Raw genomic sequence first — 23,884 nt, forward strand, 5'->3', positions numbered from 1 at the left:
CAGTAGGCCCATATATTAGTACTGTATTCCCATTTACTGCAAGTCCATGGCTTATTGGCTTATATTGGGACCCCAGGTTTTATAATCCTATTTCATTACCAGGCTGATTGGTCCCTTTTCTGCTAATGTCATAATTCGTGTAAAGGTAAATACACTGTTTCCTCAAATCCGGACCCGGGTAGCCCAGTGCCAGAGGGCACCGAGTGGGGTGACAGAGCCAGGAGGGGCCTTCCCCAGCTAGATAGGTTAGGGTGAGGAGCTAGGTAAGCTCGGGTGGCAGCTGCAGTGGTGGAGGTGTGCAGGTGGGTAGACCTGCTGGGAGAGCTACACGTCGCAGCCCAGAAATTCTACTCATGATGTACAGTATATAAAGCTTAAATATTTAATTTTTGCCTGTTAGTTAGGAACTAAAAACCAAGTGTACTTATTGACCTTGCTTTGAATGGGACAGAATCAGGCGTCCCGTCTGGTAACATGAATTTATGGATGTTGAACCTCCCACCATGTCCTGCGTGAAGAGTATGCGAGTTATCGCCGGCATCCTGAACAAATTACAAATTCCTGCCATAACCTACAGGGGCACCGCATCAGTGGCACAGCGGTGCCCTCAGCCAAAGATGCTACTTGCAGCCAAGTGCTGCATACAAAAGAAGGAGGAGAAGAACCATGATTATTATGTGGCCCAATTACATGTACTTGGTCACATTTTCTCAAATGAAACCATTCTCTTCACTGCTTCTCTTACAGCCTTTTTCCTCTTGTTTGTATTTTTCCTACCCACTCCCTCCCCCTTACGTTCTTTCCCATATACCTACCTTATGACCTTTTATTCACTTGCTCATCCCTTTCCCCCTTTTTCTGCCTGTGACTCCATTTCATGTACTCAGGTGTATCCAAACGTTCTCACCTTCCTGTTCCCTTCTGTGTTGACCTCCAACCTCTGTTGCTCAGCTCTTCCATGTACCTTGACCATTGTGTTATTTTATGTATTTAAAGAAGAGCTCTCATTTCCCTGACTCGAATCGTATAAGATCAAATACTTGTGATGGGCCAAGTTGTTTCACTAAAAATGGCACTTCTTTAGATGAAGTGAAAATAATGTAACAGTTGGAAAAATAAAAGCGAAATAAACCACAGTGTTCATAGAACACCTTACCTCATCCACGGCACGTAATCTTGAGAAACAAGGGCATGTTGTTTCTCTTGAGAAACAAATGGAAGTGTTTTGAAAATGCCAAAAAGGCGATTTGTGTTCTACAGTGTTCAAGTATATAATTCAATCGAAATAAAATAACGATTTTAAAGGTCGTAGAAAAAATAAATAAATAAATCCGGAAGTTTACCGCCGTTGATGCAGCGTCTTTTACACTACTTTATTTAACACGTGATATTACTTCTTCGTGCCTGTTGTTTGTGTCCTTTATAACGTCCGTAAAAACAGTACGTTTCCTGTTTGGAATGATTTTCAATTTTGTTTGACTGCCAGACAGAGAGACAAAGTAAAAAATTATCTCACTCCTCGCCGTGCATGTGCGATTGGGACGAATTCGTAGCGAATTACCTCGTACGGTAAAACTACAGGTTTATTTTACGATTCATGTTCTACATATAACATTAAATTTTAATTAATTTCTTCCTCGATCACAAGTTGTTCCTCGATTTGTGGACAGACAGACAGAAGTGACCCAGTTGCTTAACCCCACTTTTCACTTTGCGCGTGAGGGGTAAAAAAAGGATACATCCATTAGTGCTACCATACTGCGGCAACTGTCGAACGCCAATCCCTTGGTCTTCAGTTCAGGGTCTACAACAAGGAAAAAAATTGAACAACACAGTTGACAAACATCAGAATACGATGAAAATGTACGTTAAAATAGGGGACTCTTCAATAGCTTTTTCTGTGTCTCATATAGATGGAAATTATTTTTGGACAAAGATTCTTCAGGGGTATTAAACCATGTTACTCACATTTTCTGAAAGCTTTGTTCAACATATTCTGCAACTCAGCGGCATTTACCTGCATGTCCTGCATTGTGAGTGAGGTGAAAGAAATATATTGAAAAAAAAAAAAAATAACAGAGGAAGATAAAAACAAGTGCAAGTACAGAGGTGTTTTATATAAGGAAAACGAGCACACAAGAAAAGGCCATTTGGCCCATCACGCCTTCATCATGTCCACTTTCATAATCCAGTTAATTGTCTTAGTCTATCAAATAACATTACTACTAAACTCACTCAATAACAAATTAACTTTTACAAAATATTATGCTTAATCCAACGAACAAATCACATTCAATCCATCAAGATGACCAAAGTATCAGTCCAGAGGACTATTGTGAATTAACCCATGTCCGCATACAATTGCACAAGGGACAGGTGTCCACATACACCTGCTGCAAAAAAAACAAGATACTCCATAATGCAACCCTCTCTCGTCCCACCAATTCCCCAATCCCCTTTAACAACATTTAAGAATGGCATTTTGGATGAAGTTGCTTCAATTAGGGGTTGAACCCAGAGAAAGCCAGGTCAAAGTTGAGCAAGGTCTCAACCGACCTGTAACCATCTTGTTTAGTTATTTGTTATGATTCCAACTCCCTTAATTCATTTGGCATCAAATGTATTTGCAGTTATATACTCATACAGGGTTGTTCCTAACTGGCTGCTTCTGGGTTCAACCCCCAAAGTATCTTTGTATTGTAAAGTGAGAACTACACTGAGGGCTTTGTTGGCTTGAAAAAGCTCAAAGGCACAAATAAAGGATTGAATTTACTCATTTTTACAAATTCAGTAATTCTCTGAGCAAAGGTGAATTCATTTATTTATTTTAGAAAAATAAGGATTGAGGGTCATTTATATATATGTATATATATATATATATATTTTTTTTTTTGTATACAAGATCGATTCGATATTACGTACGTAATATCGTACGATTAGATATTACGTACGTACGATTAGATATTACGTATACGTAAGTATACAAGATATTACGCAAGAACAGGAAAGACGGGAGGACTCAGTAGTGTAAGTTTTGATAAGGAATTTGAAGAACGCAAGTGAAGGCAGGGAGATAAAGAAGATAATGGAAGTGCAGGGGAGTTAGAGAAGAGTGAGAAGAAAATGAAAAGGAGGTGAGAGCTAAGAGAAGGGAGGGAATGAGAATGTCCAGGGCATATGGGGAGAGGGCGGCTCAAAAACCATGCGCTATATTTAGACTATTACAATGAATGCACTCTCAAGACAAAATGGAATTGCAGCAGAAAAACTGTTTTCTATACTGATGTGACCAACGGTTCCAATTATTTCCACGTTCTTGGGGGTGGGGGGTAACGTCCACCAACTAATTCCGGCAGACGGGACGCCCAGTTTAACGTCCATCCGAGGGATGTCACACACATTGATGCATCGGCCTGCATGTGAAACACCGGGGATGACAGTTTATATACTGAAACGCAAAAGAAACTTACCACCTTTGAAACCTTTAAATATCAACAATAACACTGCGTGTAGTAAATGTGTGAACTTATTTGTGGACAATAGTGTCCTCACTGTCAGACAAAACGGTCACGGATGGTCACTTGAACCTTCAATGGTCACTTCATAGCACAGCTGTTGAACAGCCGTTTTGACTGTCAGTGATTAGCCAAGGGGTACGGGATGATTTTAATGAGCTGCACGTGATGTCTTGATATTGGCTTTAAAAAGGCCAGTGCAAAATGGGCATTTTGACCGAAAAATTTGACCATTTTGACCAATTTCAAAAAGACCGAAAACGCAAAAGAAACTTACCACCTTTGAAACCTTTAAATATCAACAATAACACTGCGTGTAGTAAATGTGTGAACTTATTTGTGGACAATAGTGTCCTCACTGTCAGACAAAACGGTCACGGATGGCCACTTGAACCTTCAATGGTCACTTCATAGCACAGCTGTTGAACAGCCGTTTTGACTGTCAGTGATTAGCCAAGGGGTACGGGATGATTTTAATGAGCTGCACGTGATGTCTTGATATTGGCTTTAAAAAGGCCAGTGCAAAATGGGCATTTCAATCAACATGCCACTATTGTCAAGGGATAAACGGCAGCGTGCCCTGGGCATGCTGCAAGGCGGACTGAGCTACCGTGAGGTGGCACGTCGCCTTGGCTGTTCACACCAGACGATATCGGCCCTGGTGGACAGAGACACCCTCCACAACTCTGCAGATGACAGACCTCGATCAGGGAGGCCAAGAGTCACCACTGCAAGGCAGGACAGGCAGATGGTCCGAAGTCACCTGCGGGATCGATTCCGTCCAGCATCCCGCACTGCGGCAGAAACTCCGGGGCATGCAAACCACGGATCTCCAATGATACTGCACGAAGATGACTGCATGACTATGGTCTGACTGCCAGAAGACCATACAGAGGCCCCGTGATGATGGCTGCCCATCGCCGCAACCGACAGAGATGGTGCCAGCAGCATCAGCGGTGGACCTTGGCGCAGTGGAACGAGGTCGCTTTCAGCGATGAGTCAAGGTTCTGTGTGGACAGTCCTGATGGGCGTGAGCGTGTCTGGAGAAGAACTGGCGAGCGATATGCCGATTGTTGCGTGCGTCAAGCCAACAGGTGGGGTGGCCCAAGTGTGATGGTGTGGGCCGCCATATCAGGCCGGTACAGGATGCCACTGGTGGTTGTGGATGGGAATCTTAACACCCAGCGGTATGTGGATAACATCCTGCGACCTCATCTGCTGCCATTCCTGCTAGACCACCCAGAACTGAGAACCTTTCAGCCTGACAACGCTCGTCCCCATGCTGCTCGCTTTACCACTGCATTTCTCCAAGGCGAGAACATCAACAGCATGCAGTGGCCTGCGTTCTCCCCTGACCTGAATCCCATAGAGCACCTGTGGGATGAGCTTGGGAGACGCGTAGTTGGCAGGGCCAGGACATGGGCAGAGCTGCTTCAGACATTGAGGACTGAGTGGGACAGAATCCAGCAGCAATCCATCCAAAGACTGGTAGGCAGTATACGCCGACGATGCACTGCCTGTATCCAAAACAATGGTGGCCACACACGCTATTGAAAGGGGACTGACATTGCACCCTGTGCTGTTCTGTACTGTAGAACAAACTGATGAGATGGTGTATCTTGGTCAAAAACTTGACATGTCATCAATAAAATGCCAATGTTTCAATTAGCAATTGTTGGTTTGTTTTATTTTGAACTGTTACAATTTTATTACATTTCAAACAAGTGATAAGTTTCTTTTGCGTTTTCGGTCTTTTTGAAGTTGGTCAAAATGGTCAAATTTTTTGGTCAAAATGCCCATTTTGCACTGGCCTTTTTAAAGCCAATATCAAGACATCACGTGCAGCTCATTAAAATCATCCCGTACCCCTTGGCTAATCACTGACAGTCAAAACGGCTGTTCAACAGCTGTGCTATGAAGTGACCATTGAAGGTTCAAGTGACCATCCATGACCGTTTTGTCTGACAGTGAGGACACTATTGTCCACAAATAAGTTCACACATTTACTACACGCAGTGTTATTGTTGATATTTAAAGGTTTCAAAGGTGGTAAGTTTCTTTTGCGTTTCAGTATACATGGGTTGGGATTCGAACACAAGCTAGACGGCTAAGAGGCGAGTTTGCAAACCTTGATCTACATCTAGGCCATCCGCATCCTGCCAACCCTGAAATACTTAACCTCAAATACTTGATACTTTCGAAATCCCTAAAATAGGTCGCTGACCTTTGGCCCATGTTGACCTTTTGGCCTATGTTGACATCAAAAATAATTGGTGGTTGAATTCAGTTACCTGACATGCAAATCTTCTTCAACTTTCAAGTCAATCAGATTAAAATTGACAATTTCAGAAATTTCATCGATGTTGACCTTTTGACCTTTATACCTCAAAATAATTGGTGATTTAATTGAGTGACATGTTATGTAAATCCTGTTCAAATTCCCGGTCAATCGGATGAAAATTGACGATTTTAGAAACTGCACCTAAGTTTTTGATCTTTGGCCTATGTTGACCATTTGACCTCAAAATCAATAGGCTTCTTTCGTATGACCAACTCTACCATTTGGTGAAGCTTTGTAAAGATCGGTTTAAAAAAGTGACCTGTAGGTGCTTGTCATATACTGACAAACCCACAGACAGACAGACAAGACCAACCAATGTACTTGACCAACCAATATAAGCACAAGACCAACAAATATACTTGACCAACCAATATAAGCACAAGGCCAACCAATGTACTTGACCAACCAATATAAGTACAAGACCAACCAACATACTTGACCAACCAATATAAGCACAAGACCAACAAATATACTTGACCAACCAATGTAAGCACAAGGCCAACCAATGTACTTGACCAACCAATATAAGCACAAGACCAACCAATATACTTGACCAACCAATATAAGCACAAGACCAACCAATGTACTTGACCAACCAATATAAGCACAAGGCCAACCAATGTACTTGACCAACCAATATAAGCACAAGACCAAAAAATATACTTGACCAACCAATATAAGCACAAGGCCAACCAATGTACTTGACCAACCAATATAAGCACAAGGCCAACCAATATACTTGACCAACCAATATAAGCACAAGACCAACCAATATACTTGACCAACCAATATAAGCACAAGACCAACCAATATACTTGACCAACCAATATAAGCACAAGACCAACCAATATACTTGACCAACCAATATAAGCACAAGACCAACCAATGTACTTGACCAACCAATATAAGCACAAGGCCAACCAATGTACTTGACCAAACAATATAAGCACAAGGCCAACCAATATACTTGACCAACCAATATAAGCACAAGACCAACCAATATACAACCAACCAATATAAGCACAAGACCAACCAATATACTTGACCAACCAATATAAGCACAAGACCAACCAATATACTTGACCAACCAATATAAGCACAAGGCCAACCAATGTACTTGACCAACCAATATAAGCACAAGACCAACCAATATACTTGACCAACCAATATAAGCACAAGACCAACCAATATACTTGACCAACCAATATAAGCACAAGACCAACCAATATACTTGACCAACCAATATAAGCACAAGGCCAACCAATGTACTTGACCAACCAATATAAGCACAAGACCAACCAATGTACTTGACCAACCAATATAAGCACAAGGCCAACCAATGTACTTGACCAACCAATATAAGCACAAGACCAACCAATGTACTTGACCAACCAATATAAGCACAAGGCCAACCAATGTACTTGACCAAACAATATAAGCACAAGACCAAGCAATATACTTGACCAAACAATATAAGCACAAGGCCAACCAATGTACTTGACCAAACAATATAAGCACAAGGCCAACCAATATACTTGACCAACCAATATAAGCACAAGACCAACCAATATACTTGACCAACCAATATAAGCACAAGACCAACCAATATACTTGACCAACCAATATAAGCACAAGACCAACCAATATACTTGACCAACCAATATAAGCACAAGACCAACCAATATACTTGACCAAACAATATAAGCACAAGGCCAACCAATGTACTTGACCAAACAATATAAGCACAAGGCCAACCAATATACTTGACCAACCAATATAAGCACAAGACCAACCAATATACTTGACCAACCAATATAAGCACAAGGCCAACCAATGTACTTGACCAAACAATACAAGCACAAGGCCAACCAATATACTTGACCAACCAATATAAGCACAAGACCAACCAATATACTTGACCAACCAATATAAGCACAAGACCAACCAATATACTTGACCAACCAATATAAGCACAAGACCAACCAATATACTTGACCAACCAATATAAGCACAAGACCAACCAATATACTTGACCAAACAATATAAGCACAAGGCCAACCAATGTACTTGACCAAACAATATAAGCACAAGGCCAACCAATATACTTGACCAACCAATATAAGCACAAGACCAACCAATATACTTGACCAACCAATATAAGCACAAGACCAACCAATGTACTTGACCAACCAATATAAGCACAAGGCCAACCAATGTACTTGACCAACCAATATAAGCACAGGGCCAACTAATGTACTTGACCAACCAATATAAGCACAAGGCCAACCAATGTACTTGACCAAACAATATAAGCACAAGACCAACCAATATACTTGACCAACCAATATAAGCACAAGACCAACCAATATACTTGACCAACCAATATAAGCACAAGACCAACCAATATACTTGACCAACCAATATAAGCACAAGACCAACCAATGTACTTGACCAACCAATATAAGCACAAGGCCAACCAATGTACTTGACCAACCAATATAAGCACAAGGCCAACCAATGTACTTGACCAAACAATATATGCACAAGGCCAACCAATGTACTTGACCAACCAATATAAGCACAAGGCCAACCAATGTACTTGACCAAACAATATATGCACAAGGCCAACCAATATGCTTGAAAAATCTTCAATTTTCACACCAGTAACAAATCCTTAATCCTTGCATGGCTAGTTCATTAAAATGAGAAAGTTTCAGATCGTGTGCCCAAACTTTAAAAGTAAAATTCATGTTTATCAGATAGAAAACGTGCAATTTTCTATTCACGACACATTTGTGATGTGTCCAACAAATGCTGATTGGATTTTTAAAATGATACGATACACGAATCCGAACAATTAGTGCGTCTCACATCTCCGGAGATCTGCTTGAATATCCGCCGAAACTGGCGATCCTCTTCGCTTTCCTGTGCGCCATCTTGGTCGTCGACCTTGGGATGCTGCAAAAGAAGTAATCCAGGTAGCTTACAAATTGCTGAACAGTAACATATTAACATGGAGATTCATGAATGCATATATGCCGTACCTGGCTGCTGGATGCATTATTCCTGGGGCAGAAGGGGGAAGAATGGCTCTGCCACTGATTAAATTAATTTCGCCTCACCCCACCTTGTAGATTAGGGTGGAGATTTTGCGTTTCCTTAAGGAAATGGTCAATTCGTGTTCAAAAGGTCAAGGCAGATCTTAAACACCCAGAAGAGGGTGACAGTTATAAGTCAGATGGGGAATATATAACCTCGACCAGACAGCGGAAAGGTATAAGAACACTAGCTCAGCTATTTACATACAGAGCACAATTAAATGGTAAACAATGGTAACTTAATGAGAGTATCAAGTGGGAGATACATTTTGACAATTGAAGGTTCGTCATTGATCTTTCCATTTTGCATTTAATGAATTTCACCTGCAACCAATTGAAAGGTCAAATGTGTAGGTTTCCAGGTGTACGCATCACATCGGTAATATGACAAGAATAAATAGGCAAGAAGGATCCATTTTTTTCTGTTTAACTTCATTTTATATCCTCAATTGAGATTCACAAATAGACATGCAATATGTCTGTGAAGTACAACATGCTGTCTCTTGATTAAAACCCATCAGCAAAGTGACAGGTATGCACAACTAGAAGTAATAATAATAATGATGAAAACGGATTCAAGCACAATGCGAGTGTCACCTCAACACACCTTCATGCATTGCCATCGCCTGGAACAAATGCCTTGGAAAACCATAGGTAATCCTTCTTGATTGCTCAGTTAACTAACAGATGGCTTTTCATGCATTTAATGTGCAAGGAACAATTAACTTCTCTGGAAAGAAAAATACTTTGTCGACATATCTGCACATCGTTATGAATGCACGTCTCCTTGAGAAACAGCAGTTGCTCTGTCAAGACAGACACCAGAAGCAAAGCCGCATTACTTTGTTTTCTTCGATTCAAAGTGCTCACCTCCCCCATCCTGCTCGGGAAAGCCTTACATTTTAGGGATTGCAGAAGCACCGCATGCATCATCTCTGAGCCAAAAGAGCAAAGCTTCGCCAGGCCAGTGCACCATCCATGCAGTGCAAAAGCAATATAACCTCTCGTCTTTTGATGTCTTGAGATTCTTCACTCTCTTCTGATTCCGAGCTCACCTGGACCTGCCCTGGCCTAGTTCTGTCTGAACTAAAGACGATTGGCTACAGAAGAAGAAGAAGAAGAAAAACAAAACGGGGACATTAAAAACAAGAGGGGGAAAAAAGAAACGAAAGAAATACGAAGCATGAATAGTACATAAGAATTGATCAAGGGGATTCTAAAATGGCAAAATTGTCATGCAATACTCAAGAATATATTGGACTTGGAGGCCCAGCTTTCAATAACGGATGGAAAAAGCAATAAACGGGCTGAAGATGTAGGCCTTTCTGAGGACACATTGGAGGGCGTTTGGCATACTCGCCAAGCTTGCGGAGTGCAGGTTGGCAGAGAGTGAGCTGCCAGGGGAACCGAGTCCACATTGGTTAAGGTGCAGTCACACTATGACGTTTTAGAGAAACTTATATCTAGCGTATGAAAAATCATAAAATAATGTCAACACGTCGGCATACGCCCAAAAAAGCATCGAAAATTCTACAGCATGAATAAATTGGGCGTATGCATAACGTATTGAATGTATACATAGCGTATGTCTAACCTATTAGTAACCTATCACTAACTTATATATAACTTATGACAGCGTATCACAGCATATCACAGCATATGGCCAGCGTATGGCCAGCGTATGTCCAGCGTTCTCGACTTATGCCCAACGTATGAGTAACGTATGAGAAACCTATGCGCAGCGCGCTCGGCGTGTTGCCGACGATCACGTGACGTTCTGCATAAATACGGCGCCGATCTCTACAGTACCGCGAGCTATCAACATCAACATGGCACCCAAGAAAACGAAGAAGACAGAAACCGAGACGTCTGCCGAGGTAGAGGCTACTCACAGGCCCCCATATATACAGTGACCGCAAAACACTGGCAAAACGCCAAAAATACGCTAGTTGTACAGTAGAAACACGTTCAATAAGTTACTCCATCGTCAGACATACGTCTAATACGTCTGAATACGTCAATATGCGTTGCAGATACGTCAGATATAGGTTAGATATAGGTTAGAAGTAAGTTACTCATAGGTTATCAGTAAGTTAGCTGTACGGTACACCTTCATGCCAACGTATCTCGACGTATGAGTAACCTACCTCTAACGTGTCTAGCGTATGTCTAGCGTATGCCTAACGTATGCCTAACCTATGAAGAGGACGTCGGCATACGCCCAAAATTTTTGTGCATGCACAAAAATTTATTTCGGCCTCTGCGTACAACAACGTATGCCAGCTTATACCAGCGTGCTTTTAACGTATACAACTTATACCAAACCTACCCCTAACTTATGTCAACGTACACCAGCGTGTTGGTGAAAATTCACATACGTCGGCATAAGTTACTGCTATACGTTATAGTGTGACTGCACCTTTAGTGGGGAAAGAAACAAGACTTTTAACCGCGTTCACCGAACAGCCGGACGTGCTGACAAAAATCAAGGAACAGGCCTCAGCCATCACATCCAAAAAGGTCAAACTGTGTATTTAACAGTATATCAACTATTTAATTCCTCCCATCTCTTTCTTCAGTTTAGCTTTGTTTGTTGCAAGTTTTTTTTCCATTATCGTCATGGTTTGTTGTGCATTCTGGTTAAAATACCTGCTCATGATTGGTCAGTGATAAAGGCCTTTTTTGTTTGTTTTCATGAGCTAAAAGTACTGTATGTAAAAGCTAACAGACACACACCAATGTATTGGTGATAGTCAGGGGAGGGGTAGAAACAAAGAGAGAAAAAAAGAAAAGAATTCTGAATTAATAAAAACTTTTAAAATACTTTTTTATATGAACACTTCTTCGATGGCAAGAAAATCTTCTACAACCGGAAGTGTTGGTAAACAGGAATGACAGTAAGTCATGAAATTCCTCCAAATCCTCAATTAGTAGATTTCATTTTTAATGTATTAAAGTTAAGCTAAGCAAACATACGTCCACCAGAGACCCAAATTGTAGGCCTTCATCACCAATGCAGCAAGGTGCTTCCATGCCAGCAGGTGACAGATTGTTTAATTATCAACCATAGCATTTGTGCCTACTGAGACGTCCCTAAAAAAGCGCTGCTAGGTTGCAAGTTCTCAACTTTTACATCAACTCCTAATTTGGATATGGACCGGAGAAGGATGGGCAAATGTATGTCATTATTGCGCCATTTTGGTGCCTGCTTACAATCGTCAATCAGCATGACAATGGTGCATCTGGCAGTCCTTCCTGGTGCATCTGGCAGTCCTTGCACTGGCAGCTTGCAGATGGTAAATACATGAAACCCGCACATTGTAGTTTTTCTCCCATTGAGAGGTTTGTCTCTAATCAACCACTGAGGGTGGGTGATGTTAACTAGGCAAGTCTGGCGTCCGAGCATCATGTGACGACCGTGACATTGCCCGTATCGCAAAACTTTGCATTGAAAAGCCCCCCGACGTCAAGTTTGAGGATTGTGATGGTAAATTCACTTGTAGTTTATCAGATAACCTCAAAGCAACTCATACCAATAATTCTGCTGTCAGATGCAAATGCATCAAATCGGCCATCCTGCGCTCACAGTTGATCCTGCTTTCCCAAAAGCCTCGTTTCAAAAAGGAACAAACATTTACAATTGTTACTGCTTGGAAAAAAAAAAGTCAAAGGAAAAGGGCAGACAATTGGACAATTGCCATTTTATTTCAATTTTAAAGCCCGGGGGGAAAAATGGCACAAAAATATATGAAGGCAAAAATTGCATGATTTAACAGTTGGCGTCAAATCAACTCTTAAACTTAAACCAGCAACGAAACTTTGTTTCTGATCAGTGCTAACTCAACTCTTAAACTTAAACCAGCAACGTGACTTTGTTTCTGATCAGTACTAACTCAACTCTTAAACTTAAACCAGCAACGTAACTTTGTTTCTGATCAGTGCTAACTCAACTCTTAAACTTAAACCAGCAACGTGACTTTGTTTCTGATCAGTGCTAACTCAACTCTTAAACTAAACCAGCAACGTGACTTTGTTTCTGATCAGTGCTAACTCAACTCTTAAACTTAAACCAGCAACGAAACTTTGTTTCTGATCAGTGCTAACTCAACTCTTAAACTTAAACCAGCAACGTGACTTTGTTTCTGATCAGTACTAACTCAACTCTTAAACTTAAACCAGCAACGTGACTTTGTTTCTGATCAGAGCTAACTCAACACTTAAACTTAAACCAGCAACGTGACTTTGTTTCTGATCAGTGATAACTCAACTCTTAAACTTAAACCAGCAACGTGACTTTGTTTCTGATCAGTGCTAACTCAACTCTTAAACTTAAACCAGCAACGTGACTTTGTTTTTGATCAGTGCTAACTCAACGCTTAAACTTAAACCAGCAACGTGACTTTGTTTCTGATCAGTGCTAACTCAACTCTTAAACTTAAACCAGCAACGTGACTTTGTTTCTGATCAGTGCTAACTCAACTCTTAAACTTAAACCAGCAACGTGACTTTCTTTCTGATCAGTGCTAACTCAACTCTTAAACTTAAACCAGCAACATGACTTTGTTTCTGATCAGTGCTATCTCAACTCTTAAACTTAAACCAGCAACGTGACTTTGTTTCTGATCAGTGCTAACTCAACTCTTAAACTTAAACCAGCAACGTGACTTTGTTTTTGATCAGTGCTAACTCAACTCTTAAACTTAAACCAGCAACGTAACTTTGTTTCTGATCAGTGCTAACTCAACTCTTAAACTTAAACCAGCAACGTGACTTTGTTTCTGGTCAGTGCTAACTCAACTCTTAAACTTAAACCAGCAACGTAACTTTGTTTCTGATCAGTGCTAACTCAACTCTTAAACTTAAACCAGCAACGTGTCTTTGTTTCTGATCAGTGCTAACTCAACTCTTAAACTTAAACCAGCAACGTAACTTTGTTTTTGATCAGTGCTAACTCAACTCTTAAACTTAAACCAGCAACGTAACTTTGTTTTTGATCAGTGCTAACTCTACAATGACATTCACGGCAGCATCGTTCCTCGTTCAATCACCGACTAGGTGGATGGACTTACTTCGCCGACATATTTGTATCATGTATACTCTCAATGATGTAGAAAAGGTAATACTACTCAAACGTTACAAATGACAAATGTCAATCTTGTTAATTTGACAATGATCTGGATGTTCATTTGGTGAAAGATTCCTTCTTTTTTTGTCTGAGCAAGCACTTAAATGTGTGCATTTTTATGCACTTTTTAATTCTTATTTTACATTTCTTGCTTTAAATATTTCCATACATTTGAGGTATTCAATGAATGATTGGTACAGGCCTCAAAGCCGACCCATATGTGAGTGATATTAATGAATAAATTAGTATTTTAATTAATTTGTAAGTAATTAAGTGTACTTAATTAATAAGTACCGGTAGTATTTATAATGTTTGTCCATGGTAGAGGCCTCAAGGCCTACCCATATGTGAGTGATATTAATTAATAAGTAGTATTTCAATTAATTTGTAAGTAATCAAGTGTATTTAATTAATAAATACCGGTAGTATTTATAATATTTGTCCATGGTAGAGGCCTCAAGGCCTACCCATATGTGAGTGATATTAATTAATAAGTACCGGTAGCATTTATAATGTTTGTCCATGGTACAGGCCTCAAAGCTTACCCATATGTGAGTGATATTAATTAATAAGTAGTATTTCAATTAATTTGTAAGTAATCAAGTGTATTTAATTAATAAATACCGGTAGTATTTATAATGTTTGTCCATGGTAGAGGCCTCAAGGCCTACCCATATGTGAGTGATATTAATTAATAAGTACCGGTAGCATTTATAATGTTTGTCCATGGTACAGGCCTCAAAGCCTACCCATATGTGAGTGATATTAATTAATAAGTAGTATTTTAATTAATTTGTAAGTAATTAAGTGTATTTAATTAATAAGTACCGGTAGCATTTATAATGTTTGTCCATGGTACAGGCCTCAAAGCCTACCCATATGTGAGTGATATTAATTAATAAGTAGTATTTTAATTAATTTGTAAGTAATCAAGTGTATTTAATTAATAAATACCGGTAGTATTTATAATGTTTGTCCATGGTAGAGGCCTCAAGGCCTACCCATATGTGAGTGATATTAATTAATAAGTACCGGTAGCATTTATAATGTTTGTCCATGGTACAGGCCTCAAAGCTTACCCATATGTGAGTGATATTAATTAATAAGTAGTATTTTAATTAATTTGTAAGTAATTAAGTGTATTTAATTAATAAGTACTGGTAGTATTTATAATGTTTGTCCATGGTACAGGCCTCAAAGCCTACCCATATGTGAGTGGTATTAATTCATAAGTAGTATTTTAATTAATTTGTAAGTAATTAAGTGTATTTAATTAATAAGTACCAGTAGTATTTATAATGTTTGTCCATGGTACAGGCCTCACAGCCGACCCATATGTGAGTGATACCATTTGATTTTAGTGTCCATCAGTGACATATGGCAGATGACACTTGTTGCATCTCCTTTGATAAGTACAATAAGATCAATGAAGCAATATCACTTACTGCTGCCATCACAAAGCACACTTATTGTAGCAAAATATGCTCTCTCTGGGAGGAAGAGACAGAAATAAACTACTAATGTGAAAATGCCAACACCGAGGCATTCTGTTGCCATACAGAGGGCAGAAGCACAATGTGTTATGTATATTACAGGAATCATTTGTTCCACTTTCCCAGATCTCATCACGCAATGAGCAAAGCAGCCACCAACAAAGAACAAGCCTTGCAGCAGCAAAATGCCTTTCAAAATGTCACAAAATTCCCATCGAGGTTAGGTGTTTGGGTTAGTCGTATTGCTTACTTTAGTGTGCATGTGTGTGTCTGACAAGTTTTTTACACTTACAAATACGTGTGCTTACAAGTGCTTTTAAGGTCACAAAATGACAGCGAATATAGTTGATTAAATACAGTAAAAATGGTAAAAACTTTATTAACTAGGATGGCGCTCTGGAGAGAGCATACCTCCGCCAGGCTGAACACCTTACATTTTGTATCCCAATAACAGGTTGGATCTGGACTCGGACTTTAATCAAAATCTAATCGGCTTGTTCTTGTCACCTATCCAACTCATCCACCAAGTTTTGTAAGAAGTCATCCACAACTTTTTGAAACATGCTACAGTCACGTTAAAAAGTAAGTACACCCCATGTAAAGTTTTGACTTTTTCAACATATTTCAACATACAGCTGTTTGATCTTCATTTCAACAATATTGATAGATAAAGGTGATATAATATAACAAATATCATGAAACATTTACATTTTGTAGTCCATTGTATAATTTAAATAAACATAAATGCAAATTTCGCATGTGGAAAAAGTAAGTACACCCTTGGCTCTAATAGGTGGTATTGCCCCCTTTGGCAGAAACAACCTCAAGTAGGCGTTTTTTATAACTGTCTACCAGTCTCTGACATCGACTGGGAAAAATTTTTGCCCACTCCTCCATTCAGAATTCTTTCAGCTGTGCGATGGTTGAGGGGTTTCTTGCATGCACAGCTCGTTTCAAATCCCCCACAACATCTCGATGGGATTTAGATCCGGGCTTTGACTTGGCCATTCCAGAACCCTCCATTTCTTTCTTTTCAGCCATTCCTTGGTGGATTTACTGGTATGTTTAGGGTCATTATCATGTTGCAAGGTCCACCCTCGGTGGAGCTTCAACTTTCCGAAAGATGGCCTCACATTATCCTCAAGCACCCTCTGGTACAATGAAGAATTCATAGTGGATTCTATGATGGTGAGCTGCCCAGGCCTTGATGCAGCAAAGCTGCCCCTAACCATAATATTTCCACCACCATGCTTTACAGTTGGTATCAGGTTCTTGTGGTCAAATGCTGTCTTTGGTTTTCGCCAAACATGTCTTCTGGTACTGTGGCCAAATAGCTCTACCTTTGACTCATCTGTCCAGAGCACATTGTTCCAGAAGTGCTGGTCTATGCCTAGGTGTTCATTGGCAAACTTTAGTCTTGCCCTGATGTTCTTTCTGGACAGCAAAGGATTCCTCCTGGCACACCTCCCATGTCGATCAAATTTGTGCAGCCTCTTTCTAATGGTAGACTCGTGCACTTTGACATCAACAGTGGCAAGAGCTACCTGTAGGTCCCGTGATGACATTCTGGGGTTCTTAGAGACTTCCTTCAGCATCTTGCGGTCTGTTCTCGGGCTGAACTTGCTGGGGCGGCCTGGCCTGAACAAGTTGGCAGTTGTTTGGAATCTTCTCCACTTGTAGATGATCTTCCGGACAGTCGAATGATTGATATCAAATTGTTTGGAGATCTTTTTAAATCCTTTCCCAGACTCTTAGGCATCTATAACCTTCTTTCTGAAGGCCTCAGAGAGCTCTTTTGGTCTAGGCATGGTGACGCCACACACTTCAACAACAAAGAGAAAACCAAACGAAATGTCTGAGGTTTAAATAAGACAGGTTCCTCCAAGATCCTCTCTAACGATGTTCTAATCATTTGCACCTGAGCTGGTGCACCTGATTCAAATTTTAGGTATTTGAAGTAGTGATAAATGTAGGGGTGTACTTACTTTTTCCACATGCGAAATTTGCATTTATATTTATTTAAATTATACAATGGACTACAAAATGTAAATGTTTCATGATATTTGTTATATTATATCAACTTTATCTATCAATATTGTTGAAATGAAGATCAAATAGCTGTATGTTAAAATATGTTGAAAAAGTCAAAACTTTACATGGGGTGTACTTACTTTTTCACGTGACTGTATATATCGTTTTAGGCCAAATCATTCAATGGTGGAGAAGAATCACTTGGAAATTTTAAAAACTTTCACATCTGGATCCGGATGCGGATCTTCACCAAAATTGAAACAGTTCGTCCGTGTCACATCTCCAACCTGTCCACCAAGTTTCGTCCGAATCCGTCCATAAGCTTTTGAGATATACTGCTCACAGACAAAGAGACAGACAAACTGGGATGAAACTAGAACGGCACTCAGTCGAGAGCATACCTCCACCTGGTTGGCCATATCACTCAATGGTGAAGAATCACTTTAAAAATTATACTAGCTGGATCAAGATCCGGATCTTCACCAAAATTGAATCGATTCTTCCTTGTCACACCCACAACCTGTCCACCAAGTTACATCCAATTCCATCCATAACGTTTTGAGATATCCTGCTATGTATAATATTTGGCCCTATCTCCCAATGGTGAATAATCACTTTAGAAATTGTAGTAGCCGGATCCATATTCAGATCTTCAACAAAATCGAATCTATTTGTTCTTGTCAGACACCCAACCTCTCCACCAAGTTTCGTCCAAATCCGTCCACAACTTTTTGAGATATCCTTCTATGTATAATTTTTGGCCCTCTCTCCCAATGGTGAAGAATCACTTGAAAAATTATATAATTCTCCTATCCGAATCCATATTCAGATTTTCACCAAAATCGAATCGAATCGTCCTTGTCAGACACCCAACCGGTCCACCAAGTTTCGTCCAAATCCGTCCACAACTTTTTGAGATATCCTGCTATGAATCGTTTTGGTCCAATCTCCCAATGGTGAAGAATCACTTTTACAATCCTACTGGCCAGATCCTGATCCGGTTCTTCACCAAAATCTAATCATTTCGACCTTGTCACATATGCTACCTCTCTGCCAAATTTCGTCCGAATCCGTCCACAACCATTTGAGATATTTTGTTCACAAACGGACAAACAAACAGACAGACAGAGAGGGGTGAAAGCACAACCTCCATCCACCTTTCGTGCCGGAGGTAAACATAACCTGCAACCACTTTGTGGCAGAGTTAATTATAAAAGTGGCCCTTCGTTTGTGGCATTATTTGTTTGTTTGTTTGTTTGTTTGTTTGACTTCTAAGCATTCTGGAACGAATTGAGCAACTGGGTTTAATTGGGGTGAACAAGTAGAGTTTAGATGAGAAAATAAATGCCAGAGCCCACAGGCCGGATTCAGGGAGGGAGGAGCACACCAATTCTCCCTTCAAATCTGGATCATATATCGTATATTGCTGTTCCCGGTGTAACGACGTATTACAAGTCATAAAATGCATCAAAAGAAGTGGGGGGGGGGGGGGGGGGAATTATCATTCTGTTGCAGGAATGCCTTCCAGCATAAATAATTCCTTCGAGCATAATGAATAATGTTACGTTTATAGGGGGTTTATATGGATTACATTAGTGCCAGGTAGGATTGTATAGGATAGTGTGCTCCGAATGTCGGGATGAAGAAGAAGAAAACCCAATGTACCTAAGTAGGGATCCGTTAGACCGGATGTCGTGTAAGAGTGCATCTTTGTCCCCATGACGAGGGGTGGGGTTATGGTAATTAGTTAGGGATTAATGCTAAATCCCCTGTATGTAAATTGCCTCTGTGCCTTTTTCCTCTGTTCCTTGTGATACACACCACACCCGCCATGCACTCCACACCTAAAAATAACACTAAATAAAAGAGGCAGGAAACAGGACATTCAACTCCCGCTGATACCACCGACCGGGTGATTACAAAGGCCGGCAAGTGGCCGTAAGGCGACGCCATGAAGAACCATTGATCAGGACGGCCATAGAGCGATGACATGGCACTCGCTGATAGGAGCGTGCACAGAAGTCATCGGATGACGTAAGAGTCCTGTGTGTCAAACAAAAGACAAACTGGGAACAAAAGACCGTGTCCCGGCATTTTCTGCCTCTTTGGGTCCCGAGCTGATGAAAAGCGGTCACAGTTCGTCTTCTTCTTGGTTCTGGATTTCATTTCGGACAGTCACATTTTCCTGCTCTTGCGTTGCGACAGGGACATTGGTGTCGTGCAGTCAGACATTTGCGCTTTTTGGTCTGGGCGATCGGTTCGAGCGGCCGCATTTTCCTTTCCCTGGCTCGTTGGTGCTGACGGTGCGGCTGTCCACCCTGAGAGACCGTGGTGCTGTGTGGAGCAGACGGCGAGTGGACGGATGCGGCCTACTCGCTTCGCGCTCGGCAGCTGGAGGAACGAACTGCGCGCCAATATACATTTGCCCGTGCACAAACTGCGCGCCAATGCATTTTCCTGCACCAGAGCGTGTGTTTTTCCACGCATGGATGTGGGATCTTCGATGGGCCCGGACGGTCACAGACGCCAGGTGGAGTGCAGGCAAACGCACCTCACAAACACTACGCTATATTTTCACATTTATTTTATCATCCCCTTGTGTTGTATACGAGTCTGTGGGGGCTCACCATTTAGGAATCTTAGTTTTACTGTGCATTTTTTTTTGTTACCGGCATTTCTTTCATTAAATCCAGTATTTTTGCATTTTAATTCCTTGTCGGTTTGAGTTGATTACCAGGGTCGAAGACGTCCAGTGGGATCCGTACAGGTAAGAGCTTCGCTAACCTTCGCTGCCCTCATCCGCCACGCGTATTCACACTGCCATTGGATTGAACGCCTCGGAGTGTAAAGCTCGATCGGCTACCCGTTACTTTGGAGGATCTTAATCCCCAGGAACACGACAATAATATCATGAGTTATTTCCCATATTGCGTGCATTACAATGAGTGTGAGCCAATTTAATTGTGATATAGAACATGCGTCATTTATGTATACAAAGATGCTGTATTCCTTAATGCCCGTATGTGTGTCTAAAACCACCATTCCTTCGCACCCTTTTTAATGTTCTTGCCTTTGAAATCTGTACTAAATGTGCTTTAAAAACCTCGAATAGGCCACCAGGTTGGGGAAGAGCTAGCTCTACCCACGGACCATGCTGAAGACCGATAGCGGCCGAGTGGAGAGGGGCTGAATACGGCATGACTGCAAGTGGGGGCTGTGGCTATAAAAAGGCATGTAGGGCACAGAGAGGGGCAGACACCCACATAGTGCAACTGCAGAGCCTGTGCGTGAACTGCATTGATGTTTTATCCTGAAACGAGGCTTGCAAACACAGCCTCCAGCCACGCCCTCATGCAGCAAGCCATGCCCATCCCCACCCCCTTCATGTCAGCTCCTGTCCGTGACCTGGAACTGTTCTTGCCTGCCTGTGTTGCCACTTGGGACCCGCTGTGTGTCCTATTGGACACAGCCTAGGTACTTCTATCATATCTGACTAACTTTTTTATCTACTTAGAAGTGTCTGACGCCTTAAGGCTTAGTTATTCAAGGATCTTGCTAAGTTGTTGATCCATGGGCGCATATAGGTTTTGGTATTGTGGTAAATCATTGCTTCCTTTTGTATTCCTGCCCCATTGTTTCAATACACTTTAAAACCACTTGGTCTTTGGATGAATTTGAATGTCTTGCTTGCTAATGAATTGTACACGTCAGTTAAAGGACAGATTGTGTTCAGCAGATAGAGCCAGGACAAGACCATGCTAATGTCCGAAGATTTTGCTCAAATGTAACAAACACATGGCATCGATCAGCGTGACGCATCAATTGGCTCGGTGGTTCCATTGGAGATTGGTATAGTGGCAAACCGACCTATGATCCAGCTCGGAACGATAGAAACAGTCGGCTGTCGTGACTTCTTTGACACAGTGTGTCGGGATTCGGACAAGGCAGCTGGGCTGACACGATGGCTGTAACAATAATATAGGTTGTCAAGGTATAGGTAAACGATGTTATTACAAAAGGTAACCTCTTCAACCTGGCAGAGGTATGCTCTCTACCGAGTGCTGTTCTAGTTGTGTGTTTGTTAACCCCTGAACTCATGGAGGAAATGAGTTGAAAATTGGTGAAAACCGGTGGTTGTACATGGGGTGTACACAAAAATAATCATACTCCCAGCAATATGTGAGGGACGGAAAAGAGAGAAGGAAATTGAGGAGCGAGAGACAGTGGGTAATCCATCCAGTAAGGGCAGCTTGTCCCATTAGTAGGGCTTCTTCGCTCCGACGAAGGGTTAACGTCTGAAACATCAGCTTTTCCTTGCTTCCCATGGGGTTAGCGTACCTCAATTAATATCCTGTCAATTCCATTCATTTGTTCTACCTCTCCTTTGATGCAGCATATATCCTCCATGGTTAAGACAAGTTCTTCATTCTATATTAGTGATAGTGAATGGTTGATTGATGGGCAAACACATCTGTAGCCACTGAAAATCATTCTTTGGATTAGCGTAACATCGAAAGGTTAAGCAAAGTGGTGTTTTATCAAACTCAGTGGTTGACATTGGACAAATTTTCCTTTGTAGAATAAAGTTTTTTTTTAACCTTCAAAGTGATTACATCCTCCTTTTTAATGGGTTTTTTTCGTACCAAACTGCATGGGCTGGATGTATGGATGGATATGGTTGTGTCTTAACAGTACAGGAAGAGGTGATGTTTTTCTCTCCTGATGTGTGTTTCTGTTATGTATGTGCGTGTGCACCTTGTTTAGTGGTTTCACTGGATAATTACTTTGTCGGTTTTCCACCGACTGAAGGTAGTGCGCAATCACTGTTGCTGGTCCACCACAGTGTCGCTGCATGGTGTATGGCAAATGCGGGAAGCAACAACATATGTTGGCCATGTGTGAAAACCGGATCATGCAGGTACAATCAAACTCTTTGCAAAGTTTTATCTTGAGACTTATTTATTTAATGTAATGCCAAACAAGCTGTACCGTACTGTGAGCGGACGTCATTGCCAACAGAAAGGACTCGTCAATGGGCTACATTGCAATGCCGGGAATTAGCACCGTTTTGTGTGATCCTGCAATTGTTGCCGGCAATAGTCATTTGTTGATGATGATGAGGCTTGATTTGCCACCCTTTTCTATTTTAACACTATTCAGACTTCACAACCCAGGCTAAAACTGAAATTACATACAAAAACCTTCATTTATCATACAAATTACTCATCCCTTTATTTTTGGTTGGTGCTTTGGCTAGACCACTGTCCCGATTGTTTCCAAAAATAAATATCTGTCTTACGTACGTGAAGCAAAAACATGCTTACTGCTTGTGTGCATATATAATAGATCATGGTTATATAGGTCGGATAATTCGAACTGTGAATATGAGACTTCTGAAGACATCTTATAGGTTAATCAGAAAACCAACAAGGCGGACATATGATTTTCTCCCTGACAATTATTGTGGGTGGAGTCAACCAAGATCTCCAGCCAATGGGTTTGAAGGCTACGTACGCATGCAGCTTCATTAGGTTTTTAATATACAAGATATATATGGCAGAAATAGTGTCACCTTTGGTAGTACCGGTATTACAAATCCCATTCCTTTATCTTCTTCTGCGTGTATCTTCTTCTGAAGCTGGAAGGTGTGAAAACATTTTGTTACCGAGGAGACATGCTGAATGGAGAAGGTGGATCAGACTCGGCAACGGTTGCTGGAGTGAGATGTGAATGGAAGAAGTTTCGGGAACTGAGTGGCGTGCTGATGATGAGGGGAGTGTCGTTGAAGCTGAAGGGAAAGGTGTATGCTGCATGTGTGAGCAGTGTTATGATTTATGGGAGCGAGACATGGGTAATGAACGTAGAGCAGCAACGAAGGTTGGAAAGGGTGGAAATGCGAATGGTTCGGTGGATGTGTGGAGTTTCGTTGAGAGAGAGGAAGACAAATGATGAATTGCGAAAGATGATGGGAATAGAGCCTGTGATTGATGCTGTGAAGAGGAACAGGTTGAGATGGTTTGGTCATGTGTTGAGGAAGGATGAAAGTGACTGGTTGAGAAGAGTGATGGAAATGAATGTAGAAGGAAGGAGAGGATGGGGAAGACCGAGAAAGACTTGGCTAAAGATTGTCGAAGAAGAAATGTGGGCAAGGGGGTTAACAAGGAGGGCAAAATGGAGAAGATTGTCATGGGGACCGCAAGGCTAACCCCCACTCTTGCAGGGAAAATGGCCTTAAAATGCCTGTTGTTGTTGTTGTATTCCTTTATCTTCTTCATAATAAA

At 41.1% G+C, this 23,884-nt stretch overlaps 1 protein-coding gene across 1 annotated transcript in view; it reads right to left on the reverse strand.

Moving 5' to 3' along the window:
- LOC137436734 (calpain-3) overlaps positions 1-23,884 on the reverse strand; it is a 129,631-nt gene that overhangs the window by 23,775 nt on the left and 81,972 nt on the right. Inside the window, exons 17-20 of the mRNA XM_068130779.2 lie at positions 9,956-10,054; positions 8,728-8,814; positions 1,969-2,026; positions 1,740-1,804 (exon numbers count right to left, since the gene is read on the reverse strand). Coding sequence (XP_067986880.2) covers positions 1,740-1,804; positions 1,969-2,026; positions 8,728-8,814; positions 9,956-10,054 — 309 coding nt within the window. The remainder of the gene's footprint in view (positions 1-1,739; positions 1,805-1,968; positions 2,027-8,727; positions 8,815-9,955; positions 10,055-23,884) is intronic.

This window comes from Myxine glutinosa, chromosome 11 (genome assembly GCF_964187855.1).
Source record: "Myxine glutinosa chromosome 11, kmMyxGlut1.1, whole genome shotgun sequence".
Taxonomy (NCBI): Eukaryota; Metazoa; Chordata; class Myxini; order Myxiniformes; family Myxinidae; genus Myxine; species Myxine glutinosa.